This window comes from Acanthisitta chloris, unplaced genomic scaffold, assembly GCF_000695815.1.
Source record: "Acanthisitta chloris isolate BGI_N310 unplaced genomic scaffold, ASM69581v1 scaffold8334, whole genome shotgun sequence".
Classification (NCBI taxonomy): domain Eukaryota; kingdom Metazoa; phylum Chordata; class Aves; order Passeriformes; family Acanthisittidae; genus Acanthisitta; species Acanthisitta chloris.
In genome coordinates, this window is record NW_008669813.1 from 25,032 (window position 1) to 37,430 (window position 12,399).

At 39.1% G+C, this 12,399-nt stretch overlaps 1 protein-coding gene across 2 annotated transcripts; it reads right to left on the reverse strand.

The window, feature by feature from the left end:
- Positions 1 to 2,374: 2,374 nt before the first annotated feature.
- On the reverse strand, positions 2,375 to 9,777 carry CREM (cAMP responsive element modulator). 2 transcript variants are annotated; one of them, XM_009073459.1, is made up of 3 exons: positions 9,688 to 9,777; positions 5,165 to 5,321; positions 2,375 to 3,092 (listed from the first exon to the last, which is right to left on the reverse strand). In XM_009073459.1, exons 1-3 carry the CDS (start codon positions 9,761 to 9,763, stop codon positions 2,948 to 2,950), a joined length of 378 nt encoding a protein of 125 aa, XP_009071707.1. In that variant the 5' UTR covers positions 9,764 to 9,777; the 3' UTR covers positions 2,375 to 2,947. The 2 variants fall into 2 exon arrangements, with proteins under 2 accessions (XP_009071707.1, XP_009071706.1); XM_009073458.1 differs by having other exon boundaries at positions 2,375 to 3,493.
- Positions 9,778 to 12,399: the final 2,622 nt, after the last annotated feature.

The following is a 12,399-nucleotide window of genomic DNA, read 5'->3' on the forward strand; positions in this document are numbered from 1 at the left end:
TACCACCTAGACCCTCTGGCTGCTGAGCCATCTGCCAGATAATGACTGACATCCCCTCCAGCTGCTGAGATCACAAGGCACCACTGTCCCTGACTGACATCACTTCCAGCTGCCAAGATCACAGACTGGGAGTTGCTCAACTCCAGGGAAACTGACCAATGAGTGCCTGACAGAGCCCTATAAAAAGGGCCAGCACTCAGAGCATGGTGCACACCCACCACCAAAGAGAAGACAGCTATGGATCATCAGAATGCTGCTGGACCTATGGTGGTGACTATCCCTCTTCCACACAACTACGGATCGCCTGGATCCATGGGGCTGACCATCTCTGCTTTGGCATACCAAATCCTGCTTACTTCTAACTATCCCCCTTTCCTGTTTCTAACCTTCCTATCTCCCCTGCTCTCACCCTTGTGTGACTAATAATAAAGTCTCGTTCTCCAACAGTATTTTGATCTTGTTTGTGTCTTAATTCACATTGGGGGAATCGATCAAACACTCCTGAGTCTAATTGGACTGGGACAACAAGGTGGGAGCACCTCTCCTTTGAAATCAGGCTGAAGTAGCTGGGGTTGTTCAGCCTAGAGAAGAGAAGGCTCTATGGGGACACCATTGGGTCCATTCAGCACTTAAAGGAGGCTTATATAAAAGAAGAGCAACTTTTTATGTAGGCAGACACTGATAGGACAAGGGGGAATGGTTTTAAAGAGGAGAGATTGACGTTAGAGGCTAGGAATAAATTTTTTACTCAGAGGCTGGTGAGACACTGAACAGGTTGCCCAGCAAAGTTGTGGGTTCCTCATCCTTGGAAGTGTTCTGGACCACACTGGATGGAGCTCTAAGCAACATGATCTAGTAGTGAGTGGAATCGCTGCCCATGTCAGGGGAGATGATGATCTTTAAGGTCCCTTCCAACTCAAACCATTCTATATTAGTAAAGAAATGACTGTAGACTACATAGATGTGGAAGAGACAAGGATCCCTCCTATCAAATTTTTAACTGCAGTTAGTACCAGATACTATTGTCAAGGGAAGTTTTTACTGAAGAGACATCCATCATACAGGCAAGTTACTTTCCACTTAAGTTTCCAGAACCCTTGAGAGTTGGGAACAATGCTTACCTGTAACAGAAAACAGATTCTAGTGACAGAGCCACAACAATTTACTGGACATTTTTGTTGCAGTATAGAGGCTGCAACATGGACTGGCAGATTGTACTCATCCTATCCAACTTCAACAGAACCTTTGACTTATGCTGACCTTAGCACTTCAGATGTATTTTCACAGTGAAGAAGATATTTTGAAGTTTAGTTTTGTTCCAGACCTGCAGCACAGCCTTAGGGGCCAAAAAGTATCTTGTTTCCTCCTGAAATCATCTGATGTGGCTGTGGGAACTGAGAGAGAATATCTCTTCTTACAAATGGTCTCACTTAGGTATCTAGTGGGATTTTCAAAAGATCCAAGAAAGTTATTCCATGTAGTACAAGTAATTTGGAAAAGGTAAAATAAACCCAGATTTTAAAAAAAAAGGGAGGGGAGGAACAAACCAATCCACTCCAACAGGGTCAGAGTGTAGTGCATTAAATGCAAATTCAGTTTAAATTAAATTAAGAAGTCTCAATGACTTCAGTATGATTCCATCCCTCCTCCCCTCTACACACTGCCCCCCCCTTAGCAAAGCCAATTAAGTAGGAACCAAGCCTTTCTTCCTACCACATCAGTAAGGCAATGGTGCTATTAGTTCCAGCAAAGCTCCTGTATCCTCTGCTCATACACTGCACTAGCCAGCAAACAATTAGATCACCCTTGAATTAAAGAAAATACCCAGAAGCAACCTTGCATAAGCACCATTTCTTTTCAAAGCACAATGGAAAGTTGGCACATACTGCATTTACTGCAGCTGCAATCTGGTTTAAACATAGGTTTATTTTCAAAATCTTCAGCTCTCACCTACAGGCTACTCAAGCACCCAGTGAAACAGCAAATTATTACTGTTTATTGGAAAGCTTCCTTCTTTAGGACACCTTTAGCACCATCCAGCAGTCTGTTGAAAGCATGGAAAGAACTATGCCATTGGCCTTTGCTATAGGCAACTGTCCACAGATGTACAGAATGTAGAACGTGAAATATTCAGGATGCAAAATTAAATTTTGATATATAGACCGCTAATAAATCAAATATTCTGCAGACTACAGAAGATTTAAGGAAAGAGCAGCCATAGAACAGACAGCTTCTTACAGGTATTTACAATATACTTAGCATGATGTCATGAGCTTCGGTGTGATTTTTTCTTTGTCCTCTTCCAGATACTCATGGATTTGAAAGCATCTCAAATAACCAGGTGTTTAAAGGAAATCAGACACTACACAGGTTAAACAACAAGGTTCTATTAAAAACTATCTTTAACCATGGCACTCAGTGACAGCAATACAATACTTTTTTTCCACAAAGCAACTAATATAAAAATATGCCATAAAATCATCTGTAGACTAGTATGCTAGTACATACATATAATCATAACATTCTTTTATAAACTCTTTCCTGAGATACCTTGGGTTGTTTGATTTTCTTGTATTACTGGATGCATTATTTTCATGATTCATCAAAAACAATTGCAAAATATTTTCTATGTGCAGGACACTGAGTAACATGTAAAAAGTAGTATGTAAATATATGGCAAAGAAACAGCTCTTAGAAATTACTTGCTTTTTTTACTTCCTTTTTTTTTTTACCATTTGGCTCCTTGGGAGACAGAAGGGAGGAGCGTGAAAAACCTGAAATTAGAGCTATGAAATGACAAAAAGCAGGAAAGCATTCAGGAATGTTAGGAGTTGGAATATAATAAAAATGACACAAAGAGAAAGCCATAATTCACGTTGGCTATGTATTGTCTTATAAAGCAACTGGACATATCTTAAGTCAGTTCACAGTATAATAAATATTTTTACTAATCTGTTTTGGAAGAGCAAATGCCTTTTAGGGTTTCAAGCTCCTGTATAAGTTTCTTGTTCTGAACTTCTAGCACTGCAACACGACTCTCCAGACATTTTATGTATTCTTTCTTCCGACGTCGACATTCTTTAGCAGCTTCCCTGCAAAAAGCAGAAGTAAAAAGTGCAAACAAAAAAGCCATTTGCATGCCATTAGAAAGCTCAGCAGAGTATGGAGACTATGACAGAATTCCAAATTTTGGAATATCTCCCAAATCAGTCTGAAAACACTAAGCAAAACTGGGTTCCACAAGGGCCTCAAGTGTCTCTTTCTCAAGTTCATATGGCAATCTGTAGAATTGCTTCCTCTCATGCCTTGATTAAAGTTCATAATAAACGAGGTCCAAATGAAAGACAGTTATTCTGCTTTATGACAATAAAGATCTTTGAGGGCCTTGAGTTCCTCAATGAGAGTCTTGTTTTGGTTTTCAAGCACAGCCACACGATTTTCAAGACATTTGACATATTCTTTCTTCTTTCTGCGACATTCTCTGGCAGCTTCCCTGGAACCAATACAAGGCAAATGACTACAGGAACAGCCACAATATGGCAAAGACTGGATAAATGCAATTACTTGCAATCCCTGCAGATCCACATTAACAACCACCACCACCAACTGCTGGATTGCACAAACAGAACATCAGATAACAGCCAAAAGCAGTAACACCGTTAAAATACAATTCAAAACAACTACAACTTGAAATGAATTCAGCATCACCGAATACAAAGATGGAACTGATACACAGAAGAACCGAGAAAAACAGTGAGGAAATGATAATGTATTGACTTGAATTGTACTGAACATTAAGACAGAAAGCAGCATTCCTTCTTCCAGTCACATTCCATTCTGTGTGTTTATTGGGAGCATTGTCTTCTACAACCAAAATCTTAAAATCAAAGCCGAAGAATTTACTTTCAGAAAACACAAGCATAACACTACTCTCTTCAGATAAAAAGCTAAGTGTCAAGCTTACAATGTGCTGCAAATTTTTACCTTAATGTAACAATGTACAGTAAAATTTAAGTCCAAACACAATTTATTAGCATTTTAGAACTGGCCACCTCAGCACATTTCAGCTAAATGCAGCTGTGTTTTTTGTTGCTGGCAAATGACAGCCTGAAGCCATTCTCCTAGTTCTGCTCAGAAGTCTGTTACATTTAAGCTAAACACTTTGAGCAGTGTTTTCAAAAGCATGTGACTAACTAAGCATTCAATTCCAGAAGAAATTTTAGAAATACTGGGAGTCCACTCCTTTACCACCCTGGAACATGTTAAACTGTCCAATCATGAGAGTAACATTTCAGCAAGTTATAAGATATAGCATAGGCACTAGCTTTAAAACTGAAGAGAGTTGAAACAAAAGGAGGCACAACAATGCAGTGATCCTCATGAGTCATTTAAAATAAAGGACAGGCATGAGAGCAAAGCAATACCATTCATTCAATCCTAAGGCCAGTGGTTAGTCAGTGCATTAGAGATCTGCACAGCAAACTATTTCTTCTATTAATCTGCCAGTGATAGAGGTAGCTATGCATTTAAAAAAAGACAGACTCTCCTAAGAATAGCAAGAAGAATGCACAGATAAAGACTGACATTTACAACATTCAGTCAAGTCCATGCCAACTAATTAAAATATATACAGCCACCTCACACAATATGCCTCACAAAATGACAGGGGCACTGCACAATAACTTATCCCAGTAGCCAGGTATTTAGCAAAGTCTGTAATTATCATTCCATCCTAAAATAAATCACCTTCACAGCATCATTAATGGACAGGTGCTAATGAGATCCTCAGATATCTTCCTAACCAATTCTTTGCTGGGATATTTCAAAATGAGAAAACCCATACTGGTCATTTTACTGTCAGTAGGGGGGGAATTAAAATGCAACAAAAAGTATAATTCCAGATCATCACAAAAAAAATCTGATACTGATTTCTGAACTAGCATAATATTTTCAAACTGCAAATCCATGGTGATAAGGTCAATTCTAACTTTCCAGAGTTAACAGCCAACACTCTATTCTCTAAGGACATGGGATGACTGACAAAGAATTTCCTGCCTTCCCTTCATCAATTACAGGCAGTGCTCATGACCTTAAGTAGAAAACTTCATTAGAATGTTTTGGGGTGGCCTTTTTTGCAACATTATTAATTGTTAGATAGTCTTACCTATTTTTCAAAAGTCTCATCTCTCTCTTGCGTGTTGCCTCTTCTGCCATTTGCTGAGGGCTATGCAAAGTCCCTGGTGAGGTTGTCATTACCACTCCCTGAGGTAAGGTAGTAGTGGGAGTTCGAATCTGGTAAACTGGCATATCTCCAGTGGCAGCTGTATAAAAGAAACATATTTGAAACTTTATGGCAAAGAAGAACTATGCATAGGTTTTCTCTCTGAACATATTTCTGTTGATAAATTATCCAGGATCCCTGATATATAAAATATTTCACAGGTCTGTAATGTTACTATGATATTTTTAACCTTAAGAGCATTTATTTCCACCCTGTAAAATAGCTTAAATGCTCTAGCATGTGACCCCACTAGCCAGCCAGACTGTGAAAGCTTCCACATGGCTCTCTTCAGACAACATGGGGAAAGCTGTTTGAGAGCAGTTCAAGCATCCACACTCATTTCCTGTTTGTGCAACCCCACAAAAAGATGGTCCTGCTGTTGCAGCCACTGATGTTTATATGCTACCCTGTCTTCTAACAGAGGTGTCAGGACTCAACTTGCTGCAGAAGACAACTTTCTCCTCCTTCTGAGTGAAAGCAACAGTACCAGCCTCACATCCTCTCTTCCCATTACAACAATGGTTTGGCAACCCTTGCAAAGCCAGTGTGAACTGCTGTTGCTAAAATGCAAAGAAACAGACAAGGATGCACAGGAGATAGATGTTCCTTGAGCAAGAGGACCACAGATAGGATGATGCTGCAGCATTAGTGAGCAAGAGGAGGCAGCAGCAGCTGCACAGGAAGGAGTGTACCCACATGGTAAATCAGAGTGCAAAAGGTCAGAGTCAGTTCCTGAGCCTAACAGTTTTGAGCTCTCCCCAAGCCAAGTACCTACCTCACAGTGTTATCTGAAACCAATACTTATCTGATAGTCTCATTTATGTATTTCTAATGTACTTTGTTCCTACGTGACATACCCCAACTTTAAAACACTGTGAAAGTCCTAAGTACTTTTGTCTTGTCTCACATAGGGGAAAAAAAGTCAAACAAAAAATGTATCCCTCTTCAAATTCTAAGCAAGTATTTATGCATTCCTTTCCATTAATATTTTATATTATCACAGAACAAAACTTCAGATTTTGCCATTAAAGCAACTGAATATAAAAGATGTTTCAGAGGCTCTTATGCTACACCTAACTTAGACTTAGCCATATTCAAATAATGGAAAAACTTGCATGACATGGTTTAACACTAACCTGCAACTCAGCCACTGGCACACTCCACCCACACACCCCTAGTGAGATGGGGGAGAGAACTGGAAGGGTCCAAGTAAGAAAACTTGTAGGTTGAGATAGGAACAGTTTAATAATGGAAATAAAATAATGTTATGAAAAGGAAAATAATAAGAGAGAGAAATAAAATCCAAGAAAAACAAGTGATGCAAATGAAAAGCAACTGCTCACCACCCACTGACCAATGCCCAGCCTGTTCCCTGGCCAGCTTTTCCAACAGTTTGTATGCTGAGCATGATGCCATATGGTACAGAATATCCCTCTGGCTAGTTGGGGTCAGCTATACCAGCTGTGATCCCTCCCAGCTCCTTGTGCACCCCAAGCCTCCTTACTGGCAGAGCATGAGAAGCTCCTTGACTTCGTGCAAGCACTGCTCAGCAACAACTACATCAGTGTGCTATCAACATCACTCTCATCCTACATCCAAAACACAACATGGTACCAACCCCTAGGAAGAAAATTAACTCTATCCCAGCTGAAACTAGGACAACTTGGAAAAAATAAAATGTAGACAAAGGCATTTTTGGGAGGCTAATGGGCAGAGCAGTAAAGAGCCATCAGTGAACAATGGAGGCAGAAAACCTAAACTTAATAAAAATATACTATTTTTACTACATTCATGCAGGTGCTTCACTAATGAAATACAAAAAATAGGCTCAAGTTGTGTTTAGACTACAATGCCACAGCAATGTCCTGAAATCATTATCAGCTTAAACCCTTTGCACCTCCCCCCCTTCTCAGTCCCGCGGGTAAAAGTGTTTGTGGAATTACAAGATGAACTGGACCAGTGAACTGACCTGGATAATCCCCTGGGGATGGGGGAGGGAGGGAGGAATCAGCCCAGAACAGCCCTGTGAGCACTGACAGGCAGCTGCCATGAGCAGGGGCTTGGGAGTCTTGTACAGCTGTAAGAGAATTACTTAACCCTTTCTTTAAGTTCTCCATATTTCCTAGCAGTCCCAGTTATATCAATGGAATGATACTTCAACTCACGATTTACAAAATGGAATTTTAGCAACTCTTCAGGCTCACCTCTCTGCTGGCCACATTACATACATTCTGTAGACTCTATGGTTAAGAACTACCTTCTTCTATTTCATCACGAGGTCTAAGAGATGTCACCTTAGTTTGCATGAGCAACAATCAATTAGAAATCCAAGTAAACCATTTCATAGTTCAAGTTATGGGAAAGACTCATAACACAGGTCACCTCAGCCTGGCAAGATCACCTACTTTGTTGTCTTTGATTTACAGCTGCTAGCAAACAGGACTTAGTGAGGCTGTTGTGAAGATGTCTGTGTGATCATGTACCTGCAGCAAGGCTTAACAAAAGTGAGTCCTTATCTCAGCTGGGATCAGCAAACACCACTGCAAGAAACTACACTTGCATGAACAGTCAAAGCAGGTCCCAGTAGTGGCTGTCCCTGCCTAACAGCTGTCTCACTTCTAAACCTGCCAGCATGGTAAGATGGATAAATCACCACTCTGGTGGTACAGACCCTGCAAACCCAGACATCACTGTTGAAAAGAAATAAAAAAAAGCATAGCAGAGCACTGACAATATCTTTTGGCTGAGCAGTAATATGTGCTTTGCTATACATTACTGCACATCAGTGATTTCAAAGACTGCAAAAATGTTTTGTATGTTATCTCAAAGAGTTACAACTTTACTGATTTCCCCAGAAACAGACATTGGGAAAGATGATACAAGCTTCAAGCAGGGCAGATAAACTATTAACTTTTTTCATGGGTATTTTATGTCTAGTAAAGTCTTGTATTACAGAGAAGTATGCCTTCCATTTCAGCACCTGAGGCAAAAATCCTACATGCTTTATCCAGACTGACAAACCTCTGTGGCCATTTCTAATGGAATTTCAGGAAGGTTTAAACTAATTCCTAAGGTACCAGAAATAGGACAGAGACTGTTAACAAAGCAACAAACCTGGACTTGCTGCATTTGCCTAACACGTTGCCCCAGGTTAAGTTTTGGGTTAATTGCTTAAAATTGCAAGGGAGTAAAAAGTCACTAAAAACCTGAAGCTTTGAATTGAGACTCACAAAAAGAAAATTATTAACAGGAAGACAAACAACTAAAAAAAAAAAAACCCAACCACTTTCAGAAGAGCACAATGAACCTTCTAAATTAAGCTTTGCCGATTTAAATAAATAAATAAACAAATAAAAAAGCAACCACCTTCCTGGAAAAAGTAACTTGCTGAGCACTCTGGCAGTGACTATCCAAGAGAAAAAAAGCCTGATGGATTTGTATGTTTATTCTGCTCTTCTGTGAGTCAGAATGGTGGGACTAGATTATCAAAGGGTTTTTAATTTTACCACTAAACTGGCTACACAAGGGATGAATCACTATCCCTTTGAGCCTTAGAAAAATGGACTCAGAGCAGATCCTTCTCTTTGGATTGCTGACACAGTGTGCACTCTGTGCTGGGAAGGGTTAACACCACCGAGCTGCCCGAGGCAGAAAGGAACTGACTAAATCGCAGCATGACTTGGAGCTGACGTCAATGTGTATCTTGTTTGGAGTTTAACTTTTCCAGTTCCCTGCTGCACCACGATTCCAGGAAATCTAATGACGTCAACCTTTGGAACTCAATTAGCTGAGGAACAAACCATTTTAGCAGTGCAGGAGAAAACAGACAGGCAATGCAAGACTTCAAATGATTGCTCTCCGATGGGTTTCCAGTCAGTATTTTTTTAATAATGAAAGCAGAGTTTCTTTATCCTGCTGAAAAATCCTTTCCTTTACATCTACGTTTAAGCCCCATAGCTATCAAAGCTTCAGTGTTTATTGCTAAACAAACAAACAAAAAAACAAAAAAAAAAAAAAAAGGCAGTGTAATTTTTACAAAACAAAACCTAGTAATGCCTAGTAAAATATATGACTATCTTCACAACAAAGAACAACGTAAAAGAGTGGTGGGTTTGTTTTTTTTTCAGCAAAATCCTGCATCAAATAGTAAGATTACTTCTCTAAATCAATCTCTGCAAGAACTCGTGCACTAACAGTGATTTTTTGGGTTTTTTTTTCCCCCCAAATGAAGCTGTTAAAATTGCCCTGAAATCCTACACTAACAAGATATAATCAGAAGCTATTTGAAGGAGCTTTGAGATATGAAAGAGTTACAGCAACAAGTTCAAAAGAAAATGCCACAAATACCAACTAAAACTTGCTGAGACATATAAAAATACTATGCAAAAGACTAACAACATTTTTACCTGTTTCATCTCCTGTTACAGCCATGACCAGCTTCTGCACACACGATTCTCCTGCTCCTCTAGCAGAGCTCAGCATGAACTGTTCCAAACTAGCAAGCATGTGCAGGATTACAAGCAAGAGCACTGACATCACAGTGACCTCACTTGCTTACCACTGTCATTAATATGCTCTGTCACTGGAACAGCTCACTGGAACTGCAGCCCAAACAATTCCTTTTCCAGTAAACCTGCTTTTTTTCCCCCTCTTCCATATTTCTATAATCCTAGCTTTGTTCTTTTCCCCTGAATTATTCATAAAACTACAGCAAGCACTCACCACAAAGCCAGCTGTAAAGTAAGACCTGAAAATTCACAGTACTGACTGACAGAAGATAAAATATGGCTCTAACATTCATGAATGAATCCAAAAGATAAAAGTCATGATTGGATAGAAAACAGGGAAATTTTAAACAGACATGCAATTGTTTTGACTGGAGCAGTTCCACTACAAGACAGAGAACTCTGCTGGACAGACATGCAAGGCAAGGAAGCTTCATAAGCTATAACAAATAGGTAAATGACAGGTTAGAGCTCCATGCTTTGTGGGGAAACCCACAACCCACTCATTTAATTTCAACTACAAACTTCAGAAATTATTAAAGAAAGCTCCAACAAAGTAAATCAACCTAATGCTAGTGATTTCTGATGCTGTATCAGGCAGAACAGTAACTCTGTGTAAGGGCTACCTCTCCCCTCTTCACTCCTTTTTCAAAACATGTCCAAGAGATCTGGTTGACTTAGTTTTTGAAAGTAAATTAATAAAATAAAAATAAAAATCTCAGCTCTAACAGAATTACTCCTTATTTACATCAATTTAAATGAAATTAGTCTCAGATGAACAGTCCAGGCACTGGTCTGTATGTGGGGCACAGCAAACTTCTAAGGTCTTTGTCTGTAATAAATTCAAACTGGTAATTCATCAACTGTGAAACTATGCCAGGTGTCAACAGGGGAAGCATCAATGCAAAAAAGGAGCATTCTGTGATTACAGGATCATATGAACAGAAGATCAGATCTGAAGCACACAAGAAATTCAAGCCACAGATCTCAAATATCACTGACCATATAATGAACACACACAGAGATCCCAACAGAATGATTTCTTATACAACTTTTCTACACTTGTTCTCATTTTTGATCAAACATTTCCTTCTTCTACAGCTAGCAAAAAGCCCTTTAACCTGTATTAGGAAACTGTCTAGATGTTAGAACTGACTTATTTTGTAAAATTGTAGCAAATGTGACATCACTCAGCTGGATTAACACCTTTGGCACTTTTATCCTAATATTTTTCTCCATCATAGGTTATCAGAAAACACTGAGCACAGGATTTATGTGATGCCATCCATTATTACATGAGGTTCATCAACAAATACTTTAGAAAAAATTACAAATACATATACTATCTGAAAGATTCTGAAAGAGATCTCTTCTGCCCTAGGACTGATATTTGTTATATTTTTTCTTTCTTTCTATGATTATTACGACTAAAATTTATATGCTGCCTACCTGAAATCATTATAAAGACATACCTAAGTGGAAAGATTATTAGCAGAACATTTTTTCCTATTATCATAGTGCTATCACAGTATCAGGTGAAGAGTCAACTACAAACAGCACATAAATGACAACTGTTCATAAACTATATTCCTACAGACTTCCTAGCACAGGCAAGAAGATCTGTAGTAAAGACATACCAGACACTCTTATATTCAGCTAATTCCATTGTCTCACTGCATCCTGATTAACTCAGGTTTGTTGACTATATAAAAATATTATCACTAACAGATCTGTATTACTGTAAACATCCTCAGGAGCACACTCTTCTTATAAACCCTTTTTTAAGACTTTTTAAAAAAGATTTTCCAGCATCAATAGCATGTATAAGTTGAAGCCTTTTATCTTTCCATCATCTCCAAGTTCTTGCTCACTTACTGCTCACTTTGTACTTTTCCCTGTTTATGTTAAGTAGCATTTGTCTTCTGTGTCAACAGCTATGAATCTCACTAAAGCACTGGATTTTGAACCAAAGGAACAGAGAATTCCAGGAAGTCAACTTCTCTGAGCATGGACAGAGAACCAATCAATTTAGTTAAAAGGATCTAGAAGCTTCCAGAAACATGATATGGCAGGTATTCAGCAACTGCCTCTGAATCCATTCTGAAGGTTTCCATCACACTTAATGGGCAATTCTATCTTGTTGAGCCCATTGCTAAGGCTAAGTCCTGCCAGAGGACAACCCTGGAATGGAGAGTCTGCAGAGGAAGGTCAGTCAAATGAAATTCCCAAGGACTGAAATGCTGCCAGATGCAATCCTTAAATGCTGTGCCTCCTCACAGACTTGGGAAGTATTAAGAAACAGGTGAGGAGTTACTCTCTCTGCTCCTCCCCCAAAACTCTGAAGAATCAAAGCAATACATACAAAATACTACAGTCAACCTACAGAGATGGAGAAGAAATCTGATTTAAGGGAGGCAAATGCACATGCATAGAAAATTTATTAGACTCATACTCAGAAAACATGCACTACCAGAGTGGGAAATTTGTTTGGGGGACAGCCAAATTTGGGTCTTAAGGCTTTGCTACTAATGTATTCATAATAACATTTAGGGAAGTGATAACAGTACTCTCTGCATAACAAAAACTAACATTTTGGCTAAGGGTTTTTCATAT